The sequence below is a fragment of the Sorex araneus genome, chromosome 3, assembly GCF_027595985.1.
Source record: "Sorex araneus isolate mSorAra2 chromosome 3, mSorAra2.pri, whole genome shotgun sequence".
In the NCBI taxonomy this organism is placed as follows: Eukaryota; Metazoa; Chordata; class Mammalia; order Eulipotyphla; family Soricidae; genus Sorex; species Sorex araneus.
Genome location: NC_073304.1, coordinates 13,345,352 through 13,366,434, shown reverse-complemented (window position 1 = coordinate 13,366,434; position 21,083 = coordinate 13,345,352). Strand labels below are relative to the sequence as shown.

The 21,083-nt window shown below is 42.9% G+C and overlaps 1 protein-coding gene across 1 annotated transcript in view; it reads right to left on the bottom strand.

Moving 5' to 3' along the window:
* Positions 1-17,697: 17,697 nt before the first annotated feature.
* Positions 17,698-21,083, bottom strand: part of GALC (galactosylceramidase) — a 59,957-nt gene continuing 56,571 nt past the window's right edge. Inside the window, exon 17 of the mRNA XM_055133616.1 lies at positions 17,698-20,294. Within this exon, the coding sequence (XP_054989591.1) occupies positions 20,148-20,294 (147 nt within the window). The 3' untranslated portion in view covers positions 17,698-20,147. The remainder of the gene's footprint in view (positions 20,295-21,083) is intronic.

Sequence of the window (21,083 nt, the reverse complement as noted above, 5' to 3'; positions counted from 1 at the left end):
AAAAAAGACTTTTCCTGGCCTGTGCCATGTTAAATACAAGGTGTACCTGCATAGCCCTTGACTGGAAATTTAAACCATCCAGAAGGTCCATCAATTTCATGGTTCTCAGCTCTACTCAGGGGTGGTTGGTGGTCCCTCAACCTCAAACTTTGAAATCTTGAAGACAGATGTTCAATACTCCAAGAAGACTCTTGGAGAGAATTGCCAAGCGCATGATAGTGTGTCAAAACAAAGGTCTGCTGATGACTGTGCTTAGCAAAGACTAAAGAAAGCCGTGCCAAGCAGGAGGGCTTGCAGGATAATTCGGTAGCAGTGGGCCTGGAGGGGACAGCTGGAGTAGCACTTCCAAACCTCCGTCCATCATGCCAAACACCCACACTGAACAGAGCAGGCAAAAATAGAACAAAGGCATGAGCAGATGCAAGCACAGAGTGCCAGGTGTCATGTTTACTGTGACAAAAAATAAAAAGGAAAAGAAGGAGAAGGCTAATAATTTTCTGGATTCATGACCTTAAACATAGGCCAACTACAGGCACAAAAGACACAATGACGTGCCACAAAAGCATCAGGTCTCCAATTGCTCTAGTTCTGTGCTGGTCCTTCTCCTCCTGCCAAGCTCCTAGAATCCCTTGGCCACATCTTTCACCTCTGCCCACCCCTTGCCTAACCCTCACTTGCTCCTGAGCACACACTCACCCAATACTCAATGCCTTTCTCTCCATATAAAAGCCAGAATTCTTCCTGCATCACTTGGGGTAGGTGCATTTGTACATTGCAGAGTAAAGATGTTGACTGGATCAGGATATTTCATCCTGTACCCACAAGAGGAAAGTGGGGGGAGGGGTGGGAAAGGGTGGTATAAGATGTGCATTTTTATCAGAAAAAAATATAATTTCTTTAGTCCAGAAATTATTCTCTGACTCTCCTGGTTTCTGTTCTCAGTACTCAGAAGACAGCCAAGAATTCTAAGAGGGTTGTATAGGATTTGCTTGTACTTTTGTCAGAAAAACAATAATTTATTTATTTCAGAAATTATTCTGACTCTCCTGGTTTCCTTTCTCAATACACAGAAGGCATCTTAGCTAAGAATTTTGAGCAATTTGGGAAGAAGTTTCCCCGCCAACTTGCCAAGTTTCAAAGTAAATGTAACATGAATAATAGCAGTAAGGGGATCAGGAGCAAGTGATCTCATGAGAGTTCAATGGAAGCAACATTTGGGAAGCACAGAAGGGAAAAAAAATGCATGACCCAGAGGAAATACAAAGACCTCCAGCATCACCCCACCATTAGCACTGGCCAGCTGATGACACTCTTGGCTGGAACCCCACCACCCCCTTGCCTCTGTCCTACTGCACCAGCCACTACATTCTTGTTGATCTCAGGACTATAAATTCTCAATAGACTCTGTCATTGATAGATATTTGGAAAGTGCAGCGTTTAGCAAACGTTTTTTATCAGGTCTTCCAATGCCATCATTCCATCCGACACTGACCTACAACTATCTCCCTTTTTCTTTCTTAACAATGTTGTGACAAAATGAGTGAATAAAATAATGTTGTTTCAGGACCTGTTGTGCATGGTAAAACCATTTTTACAGTTCCTCAGACTAAAAGTTTTAAGTCATTTTTAAACTTTCCTCTTTGCCATCGGCAAAAGTCTGTTGGTACTACCATCTAAACCTATCTAGGATCCTGACACTCACTGATACCTCACCATTCCTATCCTGCTATCAATCACCAACACCTGCATCTGAAGCACTGCAATAAATTCCCCCAAGTTCACAAAATTCCATCCTTTCTGCAGTGTGCTCTGCGGCGCAGCCATATTTTTTGGAACTTTCCCTATTCAAATGCTCCAAGGATTTCCAATCTTACTCAGCATAAATCCCTACATGATCTGTCCCCTGCTATTCTCCATGCCTCATTTTTCTTCTTAGCACTTAATCATAGCTGCCAGATAATATAGCTGCTTTATTGTCTAGATCGGGAGGTGGCGAACTACAAGCCCCAGGCCAGCCACTTGTTTTGAAATAAAGTTCCCCTGGAAGACAGCCATGCCCATTTTTTTACACCCTGTCTGCCACTGCATCCATGCTAAAATGGCAGAGAGAGCTCAGGAGACATTTTGCAACAGAGACCCTTGACCTGCAAAGTTCAGGAAAAGGTATTAGTACTAGGCACCTACCAGGTTTCCCTGTGGTCCAATAGACACCCTGAATGCAGATGGCCAGGCTATTTCACTTAACAATGCAAATTAGATGTATCTTTCAGCAGGGGTACAGATGGGTATAAGGTTTAAGAAGAAAAGAAAAGAGAAGAGAAGAGAAGAGAAGAGAAGAGAAGAGAAGAGAAGAGAAGAGAAGAGAAGAGAAGAGAAGAGAAGAGAAGAGAAGAGAAGAGAAGAGAAGAGAAGAGAAGAGAAGAGAAGAGAAGAGAAGAGAAGAGAAGAGAAGAGAAGAGAAGAGAAGAGAAAAAAGAAGAAGAGAAGAGAAGAGAAGAGGAGAGGAGAGGAGAGGAGAGGAGAGGAGAGGAGAGGAGAGGAGAGGAGAGGAGAGGAGAGGAGAGGAGAGGAGAGGAGAGGAGAGGAGAGGAGAGGAGAGGAGAGGAGAGGAGAGGAGAGGAGAGGAGAGGAGAGGAGAGGAGAGGAGAGGAGAGGAGAGGAGAGGAGAGGAGAGGAGAGGAGAGGAGAGAAAAAAGAAAAGAAAAGAAAAGAAAAGAATAAAAGAAAAGAAAAGAAAAAAGAAAATAAAAGAAAAAAGAAAATAAAAGAAAAGAAAAGAAAAGAAAAGAAAAGAAAAGAAAAGAAAAGAAAAGAAAAGAAAAGAAAAGAAAAGAAAAGAAGAGAAAAGGAAAGGAAAGAAAAGGAAAGGGGAAAAAAGGAAAGAAAAGGGGAATAAAACCTCTCCTTCTCCTAAGAAGGGAAGAGAAGGTAGGAGAAGCTTGTCCTGGACCCGGAAGATAGAGCTGTGGAAGGTCCCCCAGAAAAGAGGTGGGTGGCCAGGAGGGTCAGCAGGAAAGTGGCCATGAATGGGCCCATTTGACCACACATCTGAACAATAGTTTGTAGATTCTGATCTCGGGGATGATTTAAGTTATTCTTTAGAGTTTCTGCATCTCTGATTGGATCATGAGAATAAGAACTTAACCCAGGCTAGAATGGAAGAACCAGTGGGGGAAGCAGTCCCTGTCACTCTCTGCCGAAGTCCAATGGGGACAAGTGAGGGACACCAGCATGGGGATCCAACTCAATGGAAAGCCAGCCTTTTAGGGTCACTGAGATCTAAGGCAACAGTGTTGGCACATCAACTGGGGACAACTCCCCTGCACTGTGAAATACAGCCCCTCGGACACTCCCATAATTTCCCTTGGGGAGGAGAATTCCATTGTCTAACACAGTGTGGAATACTGGTGAATACCAGTATTGAATACTTGAATACATGTGAATACTTGAAAAGGCTTGGTGAGGCCAGGGCATAAGTAAGGCACACTGTCAGACTATTATTTCTGTCACTGTCACTGTTATTCCATTGCTCATCGATTTGCTCAAGCGGGCACCAGGGGCTGGAGCGATAGCACAGCAGGTAGGGCGTTTACCTTGCACATGGCCAGCCAGGTTTTGATTCCTCCACCCCTCTCAGAGAGCCCGGCAAGCTACTGAGAGTATCTCGCCCTCACGGCAGAGCCTGGCAAGCTACCGGTTGCGTATTTGATATGCCAAAAACAGTAACAATGTCTCACAAGCTATTATTTAAAGAACAAATTTTAATGACCTCTATGGAGGGTTCATATATTCATGCCTTTAATTAATATGTTCCGATTAAGTGCCTGCTATGTGTGCATTATTCATCTGATCATGAGGATAGAATGATGAGCCCCAGAGTCATGGCTGTGTTCTGGGAAGATTTTGAGCCAGTGGAAGACACAGACGATGAACAAAATTAAACCAGTATGTATGCACTTGTTACTCATTTTGCAAAGGAGGAAGCACAAGAAGGGAGACACAGGATTGGTTAATTAATGGGTTTTCTGGCTTAACTGGCATTCAAAGCTCATCTGATCCCTACTTCTGCGGGGGGGGGGGGGGGGTGGAATAGGAAAATGGGTAGGAAAAGGGCACCAGGCATTCGCCTGCCAAGTGCCATCTGCTTTCTGTTGATTCCTCTGCATCTCTCTCTGACCCCTACGGGGCAGCAGCTCCTTCTCTCTTCAGAGTGGGCTCCAGGAGCACATTGTAGATTCGGTGTGGGAGAGGAATCTAGCGGCTCCCTTCCAGGGGAGTCCTGCTGGGCCTTTCCTTGGCCCAAGTCCCTCAGCCATGAAGGGAGACTCCAGAGACCCGTCAGGGCTGCAGAAGTGCTGGTCTGTGCTGGGAAAGTACTCTGATCACCCAGAGGTTGAGCAATTCACATGGCCAACTCGGATGGTGGAGCTTTTATTCATTTCACCATTTTCAAAATAGAACTGTTGCTGGTTGCTCAGTCAAGTGGAGAGTGAGGGAAGAAACCTCAAGGAAAAAGGGGCTTTCACCTCTCTGCCCTACCTCTCTCAGCCACCCTGGGAAGTGGCTGGCTTGGGTCAAGACTGGTGAAGTCAGAGTGGGGAAGACAGGTGAAGTCTGGTAAAGACGGGTGGAGTCAGCTACAAGTCTTACACAGCACAGTCTCTCTTGTCCTGCCAGCACCACGAACCAGCTGCCCAGCTGTGTCCAGAGTCCACTTGAGTCCAATATTTTCAGGTGATCGATAACTCTTCTGCAGGTGGTGCCATCCATGTGGGCATTGCATCTCTGTCTAATAATCAGTAGCACCACCTCTGGGTGGCCAGAGCAGGAGTGTCCACCCAGGGGAAGTGCATGACAAGAGCTGATATAACACATCATATTGTCATTTTTTTTTAACCTGCGGCCAAAGGGCTAGCAGTCTTGATCTGGGGCTTTGGAAATAGACGAAAGAAGGGCGCCATTAAAATATATCTTTTGTAAAAGACAAAGCTGCTTATTTTTATGCCCCTAGCGATATGGAGAAGTGCTTTTTTTTCCACTGAAAACTTCTTTTGGAACTTTTCAATTGTGGTTGCTATGGTGATGGGAGCTGGTGCCCAGACTCCCGCCACGAAAGCTCAGGGTCCTGCTGCAGTCCAGCTTGTTTCTAAGCAAGGCTGACACGCTGCGTGTCTCTGCAGGGACCTGGAGCCCCTGTCTGAAGCTGCAGGCTGTGTCTTATTTTAATCAAAATGATAAAAGGAGGAAAATTAAAGGCAGCCCTTTCATTTATTATAAGTAGCTCTTTAAAAAAAAATGATACATGACACTTTGTAAACACACATATTATACAAGGCAGTTCAATAAGTTAAAATCTTCAGAAATACCTATTACTAGCTTCAACACGCACTAGAAAATTCTGTTATGTTTGTCTTCGTGTATGTACACTTTTATGTGCGCTTATCTATGTAAAATGGATCTAATGTACTTGATCTTTTGTTTTTTTTTTGTTTTTTTTTTCTTTTTGGGTCACACCTGGCGATGCACAGGGGTCACTCCTGGCTCATGCACTCAGGAATCACCCCTGGCGGTGCTCAGGGGACCATATGGGATGCTGGGATTCGAACCCGGGTCGGCCGCGTGCAAGGCAAACGCCCTACCCGCTGTGCTATCACTCCAGCCCCTGTACTTGATCTTTTGTAGTGTTCATTTATCACTGAGAACGTCATGTCATCAGTCCTGAGTCAAAACAGTCACTGAGAACTAGAAGGAGTAACAGTAACTCAGTTAATTCTCATCGACCCCTGATCAAGGAGGTTATTTTGTCTTTGGCTTCTTTGCTGTTATTCTATTACAAGCAGATAGGTAGGGAGGGCCCTAGAAACGTCCTTTTGGGAAATAATAAAAGTTAAGAAAAGATCACTCGGTCCTGAAGTAGCCCAAAGACATGAAAACTACATCTTGATGACATGCAAAACATGCAAAATCTAGCTTCCATGGAGAGATAAAACTGTGGCACCCCCAGATGTAGAAACCCAAGGCCCCACCCAAAGAAGGGTAAGTGGACTCTCAACATGCCCCCCACTGCATCCAGCCAAAAGAAGAGGCTACAGAAGAATCTGAAGGTCATGCTGAGATTATGCAAGGATGATCAACAGACAAAGCTTTCCCTGCGACAAAGTCTGGCTAAAACCTCCTACCAAAAGTCATTCAGGGGGCTGGAGCAATAGCACAGCAGGTAGGGCGTTTGCTTGTACGCTGCCAACCCGGGTTTGACTCCCATATGGTCCCCTGAGCACCGCCAGGAGTAATTCCTGAGTGCAAAGCCAGGAGTAACCCCTGTGCATTGCCAGGGGTGACCCAAAAAGCAAAAAATAAATAAATAAATAAATAAATAAATAAATAAATAAATAAATAAATAAATGTCATTCAGGCTTGTTCTTTCAACCCACGTTCTCCCTTGAACATGCATTTTCTCTCTTATTCTTCCCTCACATCATGCTAAGTAAATTTTGTTCAATAAAAACTACCTGGCTTCCCTATTCTGCCTCCTTCTGGAATATTTTTCTGTGACAGGACGCAACAGATCTGGAATGCTTGTGCCTAAGTTAGGACTGAATTTCCTTTCCTGCAAAAAGTAATTCCTTGCTCCAGCCCGAGACCAGGGTTCCCCAAGGAGTCGGGTGGCAGGGATCATCCCCCACACCTTACAGAACAAGGGGACTCCAGGCACAGCTTGGCAGCTGCTTCCTGAGGCCAGCTGGGCATGAGAGACTGTGCTGTGTAAGACTTGTAGCTGACTTCACCCGTCTTCACCAGTCTGACTTCACCAGTCTTGACCCAAGCCAGGCTGAGAAGGGTAGGGCAGAGAGGTGCAAGCACCTTTATCTTGAGGCTACTTCTCGTACTCCCCACTTACCCAGCAACAGTTCTATTTTGAAAGTGGTGAAACTAATCAAGTTCCCCCATCACAGTTCACCAGTAACTGGCAGAATCAGAGCTTAACCCCAGGCGTATGTGGCGTCTGTGTTTGTTATTGCTGCTAAGCAGAGCCTCTCTTTTCCAAAAAGATCTGACAGTCTGTGGATAAAAGCTTCCTCATTTATTCCCCTGGTCCCTGTTGGACAGGCATTTAGAGCGCTCGCGGTATTTTTCAGTTAAGAGAAGCACCGATGGCAGTACCTGCTCTGATATGTCTCGTGACCTTCAAAAGTTTATCTCCTTCCATCAGAAATTTCCCCCTCAATGGGGTTGCTAAGTCAGAATTGGCTCTTCCTTTCACAAAAGTCTTGACTTCGCAGTGCCATGAGTCACTTTCCTAGACATCTGTGATGCCAAATCTGTCACATACCAAATTGGGTGGATGGGGAGGGTTTCAGTTGAAGCTCCCACTACAATAAGGTTGAACAGCTTTTCCTCTTTATTGACCTCTGGAGTAACTCCTATGGAGTTACCTGTGTTGACGAAAATAAAATACAACCACAGCATAGATAAAGAGAGAACTTGATTGATCTACCGTTCATATTCAGAGCTGCATGGAGGAAGAAACTAACAAAGAATTCTGTTGAACTGCTGCAGCCCCGGCCATGCCTCAGTGCGAGCTTAGATTTATATACTATTTTTATTGACTAGTTATTCTCAATGGAGAAAATATTTACATTCAGAATAACAGAGGAGATAAAGCAGGTGTCTTTTGATGAGCATTGGCAATTTTCAATATCCTGCATGAACAGGGAAAATGATGCGTTTGAACTTTAAGACGTTACCTGAATCAAGAAACATTCTAAACATGCAGAAATGGAATATAACATCAGATGGTATTGTCTGTTTCCTGTTGTTCTCTTTGTGTTGTTTAGATGGATGTCAAGCCTGGTCTCACAGTCTATCCCAGCAAGGGCTAGAATGTCTTCTCTTTCCGACTAGCTAATAAAAAGACTTCTGCAAAATTCACCTCTTTCTGAATATTTTACCATACCTGTCTCCTCCTCTGTTTCTAAAATTAGACACTTGCCTTTCATGAGGAAGGAGCTTCTCAAAACTTTCCCTACAGTGACTCAAAGCTGTAGACGTAGACTGAATTCTTTAGCACCTGCCTTAACTTCCCCCTCCTATTCTGGAAAAGTTAAAACACACACACACACTCACACACACACACACACACACGCACACATACACACACACTGGGACTGAGAACTGCGCATAGCCAACCCAGATTCAATCCCTGGCAACCACATATGGTCCCTCAAATGCCAGGAGTGATCCCTGAGCACAGAGTCAGGAATAAGCCCTAACCACTGCTGCCAGGTATGGCTCCAAAAACAGACAAACAAGCAAACAAAACCCGCTGCTAAATTCTCTTGCAGCTCAAAAGTGCTGCAATCCCGCCCCTGAGGCACATCATTAAGAACTTGAATGAGAAACTGAGTCAGCTCAGGAGGCCCTATGGTATTCATGTTTGGAGTTATTGGGGTTCCTAGTGACTTAGTGGGGCTCATGCCTCTAGCTGCAGCCCCTCTGATTCTTGCTCAGAGACCACCAGAGAAGACGGCATATTCTTTGTCAAACTAGAGCGTCAGGTGCCTGGAAGGCAGCCCTGGAGTTTCTTCCTTTGGCCCTGCCAGTGAGTCAGCGACAACTTACCTCTCTGTATTAAATCCCTTCCTGCTAAATGAAGCAAAGTGGGTTCTGTATTCTTCAACTGAACCTTGACCAATAAATGTTAAACAACGCTAACCATGTTTTACAAGTACTTTTCCAAGTTTGCCATTTATCTTTTAATATTGTTTCTGCTGTTGCTCCAGCATTTACATAATTTCCTGTTTGTAGTTATATTTTAAAACTCCCCTGGTTTACAGCATCTTTTGAAAAAAAAAAAACCTCTGGAAAAAAAAATAACCTTCTCTACCCCAAATTTATTAAAGTTATATTTTCTTCTAGTATAATTTATTGCCTACTACAGACAATGACCATAATCAAATAGCCCCACTTGAGTTTTAAATGCCAGCTAAAAACACTTAAATGTAGACTTGATGCCATGCCAGGGGGTGGAAAACTTTCCTTTAAAGGAACAACAGCAAATATTGTAGTCGTGGCTGGTCGTGTGTTCCTGATAGAGCTTCTTGGCTCTGCACTGCACTGTGAAGATAGCACAGAGCTACACAACTGGATAAGCAATGTTCTGCCTATTATTCTGCCACTCAGAAGTCTTTGGTCTATCAACAAAGTCTTTGGTCTGCCTGCTAAAGCTGCCTACTTTTTTCTAATAACTGTTCTATGTGCTTCATTTATTCCTAGAAATTAACATGTTCATTGCATTGCTACAGCGTTAAGTCCTTCCTCATTAAGACTTCTTTCCAGATATTTTTCTGATTATTGCTGAATACCTATTTATCTTAAGAAATGTATAACCACTTTTCCAGTTATACCTTGTTGAGGAATATGGATTAGTTCATTAATAACTTTAGAGAGAATGATATTATTACAAAATTACATCCCAATCTTTAGTCCTTTTATTATCAAGGGCTAAAGTGCTTGTCTGGCAAGCTGCTGACACCAATTCTATCTCTGACCCTATATATCCCAGAGTACAGTTAGGGTTCACTTGTGAGCACAGAGTCAGGAGTAGCCCCTGAAGACCACTGGGGTCACTTACAAACACAGTCAGGAGTAGCCTCTGAAGACCGCTGCACCAGTATAGGTACAAATTCTAATCAAACTCTGCTATCACTTCCAGGCTGTGTGACTTTGGGCAAATTATTTCTCTGGCTTTTCGTTTTCTCATTGGTAAAATGGGAATAGAGATTTCTCTCTTGATATGTTTTAGAAGTATTATTTTCCTGAAACACCAAAAGAACTATTCCCTTGGTTCTAAACTCCTTTCACTGCATCTATTAAATCATAGTGGTTATTGCTGTGGGCATCTCTGTCTCTAGCCTTAAATTTCTTTTTGTGTTCTACCATTAAAATAATGGAAATAATTTGTAGAAATTTCCCTAAGATTATCTATTACTATTTGTATCATTTATGTAGAACATCTATTGACCTTCAGAAAATGCCTTTGCTTTAACTGTTGAAATAATCAAGCTGTGTCCCTTCTTTATCAAAATAGAGAATTACATTAGCAGATTTCCACTATTGATCTGCCTTTGATTTGCTAGAATGAACCTCCCTTAGCCATGCTGCTATCTTATTTGACATTGCTAGATTCCCTTTGCTCATGCTTAATTTGGGATTTTTTTTTCTATCAATAGTTTTACTCAAGATGGAGACGTTACTGGTGCCTACTGGAGCAAATCAATGAGCAACGAGATGACAGTGACAGTGACAGTGATCAATAGTCTTAGAAAAGTTTCAATTGCTTCCCTAATAGTTTGAACTGCTACTTCCGCCTGTCATTTTATACCAATATTGTATCTGCTTCATAAAGACAATTCAGAAGCTTTTACTTCTTTTCTCTGTTTTCAAGCACCTTTAAGCAACTTTAGAACCATCTGATCCTTGGTAATTTAAAATAATCCAACTGGAAACTGTTTGTGCCTGATGTTTTATGGAAAAATGGTTTAACTTGTTCCCTGATAATTGGTCATTTTCTTTCCTTTAATTCTTCTTGAGTCAGTTTTATTAAAGCCTTTCCTTATAAAGGCATTCATTTAGTGTGATTTTTTTCCCATTTGTGAGTAGACAGTCCACACTCAGATTTACCATAAAACTTTTCTGATTCAGGGGGCCAGGGGATAGTACAGTGAGCAGGGCACTTGCCTTGCATGTGGCTGACCCAGGTTTGATCCCTGGTATCTCATATGGTCCCCCTGAGTCCACCAGGAATGATCCCTGAGCACAAACTCAGGAGTTAGCCCTGAGTACCACTGGGTGTGACACCCCCTCCCAAAAAGAAAAAAACCTTTTCTAGTTCATACTTGCTTTAGTTAGATTTACTCATTAGCTTGTTATTTGTAAAAAGTAAAAGAGATTATTACTTTTCATACCTCATGGCAAGCTTTTCATGGAAGCCTGCTGTCCCCTGCCCTCCCTAGCCCATGGAGCAAAAATTCTTTGACATCCTTGGGAATTAATCCAGGTCAGGAGGGCGACCCCTATGCCAGATCAGCCAGAACACAGCAAAGGCGGAAGACAAAATCAATGGTGGTTTGCACGGGAGCCTCATGAGACTGCAGGAAGGAATCTCAAATGGACTCGACATCACAACCACCCAGGATCCTTCAAAAGCTCTTGGACCTCTGTCTGAACCAATGAATTTAGACCCGATGCCACGAGAGAATCTGGGCAGTGGGCATTTAGGTGCTCAGATGATTCTGAGAGGCTGACACATTTGAAAACGAGGCTCTGGAAATAAGGTAGGAGGAAAACCAAACAAAACTTGAACCTCAGGGCCTCTGACCCACACCTGTCACCCTGATACTTGAGCCCTAGATGAAGTAACCCCCACAAGGCCTTAGTCAAGGAATGCTGTTCCAGCATCAGTGACCTAGATCTCTCTGGAGAGGCCAAAGACAGGATGTCTTCCTCACCACCTACACAGGAGTCTGGCATTAGACATAGAAAAAAAATCACACGAGCAGATACACAAAACTCAGAGACATTCTCTCCCAGTGAGGCGGGAGTACAGGCACCCCAAAGATGTGGCCATCTCCAAAGCATGGTGCTCCTCTCTATGCCTGCATTCAAGCTGGTAAATCTTTTCAGATTTACCATGTGAAAATAAATCCTGAGGGTAAGAGCCAATGTCTCAACCATGAGTCTCATGTGCTAGCATGAGAGGGCGGCATCTTCTAGCTGACTCGGGTTCAGAAGACAAGTCTCTCACCCTCTCACACGAGGAGCTCGAGAGTGAATGACTTGTTCTCCATGCAGCCTCACCCCAGCCTTCCCAAACTCTAACTTATCTAGACCTACCTCCAACAGGTCAGTCTTTTTCTACTTACTCTTCTGACGTTTTTCACGCTAAGCCAATTCTTTAGTTCAGGATGACACATCAACATTTTCCCATATTTATCAGCAGTTAGGTATATTTCCTCCTACACCAACCAATTCCCAAGTCTCCTGGTTCTCTAATAATTCATGATGGAATCAGACTAATTCTGATCCTGGCATTCACCGTTTTGTATCCTTGCCTGCAGTCTCAAATTTTAACTCTGACCAATTCATGGGATCACTATGCGGACGGATCAGATTCCCCCAAAGAGCTTAGCACAGCTTTGCTGTTGATGTTAGTTTGGAAGCCATTCTTGGCGATGCTCAGGGCTTATTCCTGGCTCTGCAATCAGGAATGATACCTGACAGTGATCGGGGGATCAAATGGGATCAAACTCAAGTTGGCTGCACAGGGCAAACACACTACTTGCTATACTGTGACTCAAGTCCAAGCACAGCTTTTACCTCCTCATGCACACCCTCACCCAGCAGTGATTTCTTTGTTGTAGTGGATATTTGTGTGATGCTTCAAGGACTATGTTAGTCACCACGAATACAGTGATGCATAAAATCATACTTGACTCCTTCTTGCAAAGAGCTTACAAAACAAATTTTCAATAGACACAGGCTGTCATTTCCTCAAGATATAGAGAAACAAAATGACTCTTTCACGGCAGAAATTCTAGTGAGTATTGCATCAATGCTTTGCAACCTCGCGCATTTCCAAATGGGAGGTATTGTACAGTTCAGTTTCACGGAAGGAAACAGGGTAACACGGAAGGGCTGGATAACTCTTGTCTCTGACTCTGCTTGGGATTTGGTGTGTGTAGACAGGTCTGAGAGGTCCAACTTCCTATACCCAATAATCTGCTCAGGGCATTTGAACTTTCCCGTCAACCATGAACCGTATCTGGGCCTTAAAGCTAAGCGTCTGCACAATGGAGATGCTGTTCTAGAATGTGGCTCTGACCACTGCCGGCTCCAACATTCTCTGGGTTTTTTTTGTTTATCTTTCCACTAACAATGATGTTCCAGGTTTGCAACTTTAACGGTAGTCTGGGTGGAAGTGAAAATAACTAGGCAAAGGGCTTTCCCACAGACTGAGATTTTTTAAACGACTTGAGCAAGAACAGACACCCTGTGGCAGAAGCTGCCCCAATCTTCATCCTCCCCCCACACCCGTTGTCCTTGAATGAATCTCAATTTTATTCAAAGTGGCAAGGAGCCCAGATCAAATACTTTTATTTCCCAGCTTCTCAAATGACTCCCTAATATTTTACAAAACCCTGTCAATAGCTGGCAAATTGGTCTTTCTAGCTCAGCGCAGTGGTAGGCACCTCATGAAATAGCAGTAAACAAAAGGAATAGGTGAAAAGCAAAATCCTACTGAGACACGCGAAAGAAGAATTCTTCAGAAGTCTCTTATCAAAGCTCCATTTGGTGAAAACACTTTATGTTTAAACATCAGCAAGCACTATGCATTTTCTTTACGGACTAAAGCAACAGTTCTGATAACTCTCATACTAGTAGGTGGAACTTGGCATCACAATTAGACAAGTTGGAAGTTTTTCACTCACAAATCGTTTACAAATGTCTCTGATCATAAAAGATTTCCCATGAACTCTTCTATCCTCTGCATAAAAGAGTCCCAAATCTTTGTCTTCTACAGTTACAGTTTTGTTGGAAAATGTATTATAAAGGCTGCGATCCAAACATAAGATTTTTTCAAAATCCACTTTTACTTAAGAATACCAAGATGTACTCCTAAGATAAAAAAAAAAAACCTCTGCATTAGTTATGGTTCCTGAGAACCACGACCACCAGGATGAATAAATCAACAGAGATTTAAAGAATGGAATCACACAGTTGAAGGGGCTGGGGATGAAAGCCCAAAATCTCCGGGGTAAACGTGTAGCCCAAAGGCTCAGGGAAGATTTGATAGTTCATCCAAAGACCATCTTCAGGGAGAACCCCCTCTTCACCCAGGGAGGTCAGCTGCATCTCATTCAACTAATTGGTGACAGCCCACCTACATTTTGACAGGAAATTTGAAGACTCAATCTCAACTTTGAAAAAAATACCATCACACTAAACTGTAACTGAACCTGGAAATGTGTCAGGTCAGGAGGCAGCCTGGGTAGTAGTAAGGAAACCTGGGTCATTGGTGGAGGGATGCTGACACCGATGGTTTGGGATTGGAGTTGGAACATTTGTATACCTGGAGCACTATTAACAGCTTTGTAAACCAAAGTACAAAAAACAAACAAACAAAACCTTCAAAGAACCATCTAGAACAGCGTTCGACCCAAGAACTGATCAGGAGAGTCCTGCCAAGTTGGCCTGCAAAATTAACCATCAGGGCACCTGCATTCTACTTTAACGAACCTTAATTACTGCAAAGACAATTAGTCTGTGTATCATCGGAGGTGTGGAGAAAGGGCCCTGGATGTGACCCAACCCACCCCCCCTCAAAAATAGAATATTAAAGCACATATTTGAAAAGATACATTTCTATGTTCACTCCAGCAATACTGATAATAGTCAAACTACGAAAACAAGCTAAATGCCCAACACCAAGTGAGTGGATGGAGATGCAGTACATAGACACAGAATACTCATTTACAAAAAAGGATGAACTCTTGTCATTTCTAGCAACATAAATGGAAATGAAGATTATGCTAAGAAAACAAGTGAGAAAGGGGAAGAAAAATACCAAATTGCCTCACTAGTGTGCAATGAAAAGAAACAAATGGACCAAACACACACACACACACACACACACACACACACACACACACACACACACACACAAACCCTTGAATTCTAACTGCAGGAGGGTTACCAGATAGAAAGGAAGAGGGACTAAGCAAAGTGTTACTAGTACATTGATGGTAAACAAGCTGTAAGAACATACACTTGAGGAGGTGTGAACTTAGAATCTGCAAACATACACAGCGTTGTTAATCAGTGCTAACCCCAGTTACTTTGTGTGGGATTTTTTGTTTGAGGGGCCACATCTAGCAGTGCTTGGGGCATCATTTTGTGTTTGGGACTGAATCCGACACACTGCATGCAAAGCATAGGTTCAACTTGTTGAGTGAGCTCTACAGTCATTACCCCAATTAAAATAAAACCCATCCAAAAAGGTCAGAAGAATTAGTACTTCATAAGCAACGCATCGAGTCCAGGACCGGAGCGATAGCACAGTGGGTAGGGCATTTGCTCTGCATGCAATCAACCCAGGTTGGATTTCTCTGACCCTCTCGGAGAGCCCAGCAAGCTACCGAGAGTATTCCACCTGCACGGCAGAGCCTGGCAAGCTTCCCGTGGCGCATTCAATATGCCGCAAACAGTAACAACAAGTCTCACATTGGAGATGTTACTGGTGCCCGCTCGAGCAAATCGGTGAGCAATGGGATGACAGTGACAGTGATGAAGCAACGCATTGGGGTTACAGATCAACAGAAGTCAACTCTCTTATGTGTATCTTGATGTGTGCACAATAAATTAGAACTGAAATAAGAAAAACTACCATTTATAATGCCAAAACCAAAATTTCTAAGGACAAACTTCATAAAATATATGCAGCAACTATGCACAGAGAACTACAGAAACTGTGAAGGGAAATTGTAAAAAGCCTAAAAGCACAGAGAGATGGAACATACACCTCAGCTGCAGGACCTACACTCCTACTAGAGCTATTCTTCCCCAAATTGGACACTGTGACATCAATGGAATCGAAATCCCAGAAATTCAGAGATCACAAAAATACAGGAGTCTAAACTCGATATGGGGGCAGGGAAATAGTATGGCCGTTAGGGTATATGTCTAACACTCTCCTGGTCCAGATTTGATCCTGGACACCACATGGTGGTCTGAGCACTGCTGGCTGATGCCTGAGAGGACCAGAGCTCCACTGGAGGGGGGCGGCGAGGGAGGGCCTGTGGAGGGAGGGGAGGGCCTGTGTAATACTCAGCACCGCAGGGCCTGAGGACAACCACATCCTCAGTTCCTTGGACTGAACTGCCAGTTGGCTAAGAATCAACAGCACTCTAAGCAATTCCTGTATATGAAAATGTAAAGGGCCTCCATTTTCTAAAAAATTAAAAAAAATTGTCCAACTTTTGTCAAAGCTAGAGGTCAAACCTCACTGTAGGGGGCTGGAGCCATACCATGGCGGGTAGGGCGTTTGCCTTGCACACGGCCAATCCGGGTTCGATTCCCAGCATCCCATATGGTCCCCTGAGCACTGCCAGGGGTAATTCCTGAGTGCAGAGCCGGGTTTGACCCAAAAAGCAAAAAACAAAAGACAAAAAAAACCCACCTCACTGTAAAGCTAAAATAATGAGATCAGTGTAGTTTTTTCAAAGAATAGACCTACAGAAAAACAGAATCAGAATACAGAACAAATCTCAATCACCACCTCTAATCAAGTAACAAAATGTCACACAAAATAGATCACAGAGCTAAATATAAAGGTTTAAAATGCAGCTCCTCTAGAAGAAAAAACATAGAAAATCTTGTGAACTTAAGGTAAACAGATTTGTTCATCATCATCATCATCATCATCATCATCATCCCGTTAATGGTCGAATTTCTCAAACAGTCCAGTAATGTCTTCATTCGTCCTAGCCCTGAGATTTTAGAAGCCTCTCTTTACTCGTCCTTCCCAACGGTGCCGCACTGGAAGCTCTTTCAAGGTCAGGGGAATGAGACCCATCATTGTTTCTGGTTTTGGCATATGAATACGCCAGAGAGCTTGCCAGGCTCTCCCATGCAAGCAGAAAACTCTCAGTAGCTTGCCAGATTCGCCGCAAGGGAGAACTAGGCTATAAGATGTCTTCCGAGAGCTTGGTTTTAAGTCTCTGGATGTTGGCCGTTGGTGGGATTACACAGCGTCGGGGGCAATCCCTGGGTGTGACCGCTAGCTACTGGGAAATGGGAAATCTGGTCACAAGAGGCTCAATCCCGATCCGAGCAGGCTTGGAGGTCTCAGCCCCAGGTCCCACACACCTGGGTTCCTCTGCCGGTTCCTTCATACATCCGAACGTGTGGAGAGGGGCCTTGAGCATGGCTGTGGCTAAGCTCTGGAGGTCTGCAGCTGAGGAAGCTCTGCTTGGGGTGGGGAGGGGAGCTGGAGCCCACCCCCTCCGACAGCCAGGCTGGGTGGGGGGGCAAGAGACTCTCTTGATTTATTTAACAGATTTGTTAAGGAATCAAAAACCTTTTTTTGTCCGTACTTTCGGGGTGGGTCCACACTCAGTGCCAGGGATTACCAGTAATCCTCAGGGATTACTCCTGGCTCTGTGCTCAGGAATTACTCCTGGCAGTGCTCCCGGGATGCTACACCCAGGTCAGCTACATGTGAGGCAAGAGTCTTACCCACCATACTATCACTCTAACTCCTTATAAGGAAATATATTGGACTTCCCAATTAAAATTTTGTATTCTTCAAGGTATACAATTTGAATAAAGCAATTTTAAAATCATGGGCCAGATATTTTATCTATTTATTTATTTTTTGCTTTCTGGGTCACACCCAGCGATGCACAGGGCTCTACACTCAGGAACTACTCCTGGTGGTACTCAGGGGACCATATGGGATGCTAGGAATCAAACCCAGGTCAGCCACGTGCAAGGCAAATGCCCTACTCGCTGTACTATAGCTCCAGCCCCAGGCCAGATGTTTTAAAAATAAAACTTTCACGAGGAACATATAGAGTGCTTATAACTCAATAACAAAACAGATAACTCATTTTTAATTAGCATAAGATCCGAACACACTTTTCACAAAAGAAAATGAGGGTGAAAAAATGTCCAGTACCTGATGTACATACTTAAATAAAAGAACAAAATGAGAGAGAAATACATGAGGCACTGATGAAAGCATGAAGCAACTGAATCCCTCACACACTGCTGGTGGGGGAAGGCCCAAGTCACACAGTCATTGTGGAAACACAGCATGTCTATAAATATGGTAGTTTATTAGAAAGCTAAACTTTACACTTCCTAAAAGATCCAGCAATTTCACTCCTTTGTTAATTTACCAACAAGAAATGAAGGTGTTATATCCACATATTGACTTTTGTACAAATGTTACAGCAGCTTTATTTGTTAATACCCAAAATAGGGGTATAGACTGTGGTATATTTATACTCTTTGAAATCAGGGGCTGGAGCGATAGTATCAGAAGCAAACAATTTGTATAGACAAATCTTAAAATCATTTTTGCTGGGGCTGGGGCAATAGCACAGTGGGTAGGGCATTTGCCTTGTACGCGGCCGACCCGGGTTAAATTCCCAGCATCCCATATGGTCCCCTGAGCACTGCCAGGGATAATTCCTGAGTACAGTAACCCCTGAGCATCATCGGGTGTGACCCAAAAAGAAAGAAATCATTTTTGCTATATGAAAGACACTATTCACAAATGATGAGTACATAGTACATAGTATATGGTGCCATTTTTGTGCTTGAGAACAAATAAGACATTGATACTGACAAGATTTCTCTCTTATCAATAGTGATAAAAATCAGATCAACAGTTGCTCAAGATCAAGAGACAGGGAATGAGTGAAAATGAAGTCAAAGGTATAAAGGAAAACTTCTGAGGCAATGGAAATGTTCAGTATCTTAGAGTGTTGCTTACGTGAATGCATCCATTTCCCAAAATTCACTAAAGTTTAAACTTGAAGTTCACTTTAAATTTAAATTTTATTGCATGTAAATTAAGTGCCCAATACATTTCTCAATGTGGGTACCTGAACTAGAAATCACTTGGACTTAAGTTTAATTTAAATTTTTTTCTTTCTCAGGCCCAGGGACAGAATGCGTGTCTTGAATATATGTGGTCCTGCATTCACTCCCCAGCACTACAAAAATTGAAAGTATCCACTGGGCAGGGCCTGTAGCTGAACAGCAGGGCACTTGTTTTGCATTTGTGAAGCCTAAAGCTCAATCCCTAGCACGGCAAAAATATTTTTTCATTGTCATCTAATGTATTCTAATATCTTGCCTCTTATATTCACAGTACCAAATTTCATGTCAGATTAGCCCACATTAAATCATGACAAAATTCCAAATTAGAGAATTCATTTAATGAAGCTGAACACTTTCATTATAAAGAACTCAAAATTTTTCATAGCCATGGGAATAATTGAGTTGCTTCTACGAAGCAAACTAAGGCTTATTTTGTAAGTTATATTGCATGAGAAATCTACTCACCTATACTTAAAAATAAGCACAATTCATACTTTAAAAATAGCATATTTGTACTTTAACAAAATAAAGGCCATCTATCCATGCAAAAATGGTAGAAGATGATCCAAGTGTATGAGTTAGCAAAAGTCTAAGTGCCCTCCATCTTTCCATACCCAAGGGAGATAAAAAAAAAATTTATTGGCTATTTTATCCCATTACAGTGCACCATGAGAAGCCAGATCACGAAAGGCACAATGAAACAAGGAATAAGAAAAATGGCACAATTTTGTCTTTAGGTCTTTTTTAGAGCATTGTCTATAAGATATGGTAACTTTTTTTCAGCCTCCTGAGGAAATGTTCACACAGAGGTATAAATAGTGGTTATTAAACTAGAGTTGGATCCGAAGAAACTTTAAATAAATGTAGATAAGCCAATTAATCTGATATTTATTGTTGCATAAATAACTATCAAGTATTTTCAAATCATCCTTTCTCATCAAATCTATCATTTAAAAGCATTAACTTAAAATGGAAAAATAATTATATTTTAGTGTATGAATATGATCTGTTAAAGTGATTTCCAAAAAGCAGCATTTTCATTGTTCTTCATTCTCCTGCTATGGCAGCATTATTGTCCTATGACATCAGCGTACATACACACATGGTCAATCTAATATCTCTGTGATGACCCTCTGATTGTGTCTGCACGATCACTTCAGATGGAATGAGCTATTTCCAACATCAATACCCAGATATGAGGTCAGACCACCCAACTTCTCCTAGAAATCAGATTGATAAGACAATTTAAATTCTAGGAAACACATCGGGTAACATGAAAGATTTATCTATTTCCTTTGATTTTAGCTATAAAAAAAAATCTTCCAGAGGATCAAGCAAAAATATATTATTCTCTCCATTTCTTCTTCAGTATTTGTAGCCTCCAGGAGTCTGGCAAGGATCCATCAAGACAGGAATCGGCTCTGGACCAAAACCAGAAGAAAGAAAATACAAAGGCGTGTTCTCTGGTGCTCCGTAAACTGTTAGCTTGGGACTTCCACATGGAAGTTGTCAAACTGGGCGAATTCAAAGGAGTAAGTTCCAATCCCGGCCCAGCCGTTCCTGGGGAAGTTGACGCGGATGTCTCTCCAGACAGGCTTGTCGTTCAACTTGCCAGAGCAGTAACGACCCTGGAGGAGAGGAAAATGCATCACTTGAAAACATGAAATGACCCTCTAAAGATTGTTTTTTCTTTTTAATTTAATTTATTTTGGTTCTGGGGCCACACCCAGTGGTGCTCAGGGCTTACTGCTGGCACGACACTCAGCAATCACTCCTGATGGGCTCAGGGATTACATGCAGTGTAGAGGATCAAACCCAGGTCTACAGTCAGGGCTTACTCCTGGGTCTACACTCCTGATGGGCTCAGAGACCACATGCAGTGTCAGGGATCAAACCCACATCAGATGCGAGCAAGACAAGACTCCACCCACTGTACTATCTCTCTAGTCCCTAAGGCTTTTTCATATATACATGTGTGTGTGGGGGGGGGGGGGGAGGATCTCCTTAAAGGAGCAAATGTCCTTCCCTCTCATGATTTCTTTAGCACAGAGAAACCACTTTCCTAAGTTGGAGCTAATGTTCAAAGTACAGGAAAAGAATGCCTCTCCCCAAATTCTCAAGTAAAGAGTTCTAATGGGTGAAGAAATGCCTCAAGATGGCTTTGTTTTTTGTTAGTTCGGGAGCGGGGGTGCCACACCAGCTTTGCTCCGGGGTTAGTCCTGGCTCTATGCTCAGGGATCACTCCTGGTGGTGCTCAGTGCCAGGGTGCAAACTGGGGTGGATGCGTGCACGGCACGAGTCTCGTCCCCTGCACTCTCTCTGCAGCCCGTCAATATGTCTCTGTACTCTTCCAAAACGTGTTTTATTAACTTTTTTATTTTAAAATAAAATAGCAGAGAGTCTCTTGCCCGCACACC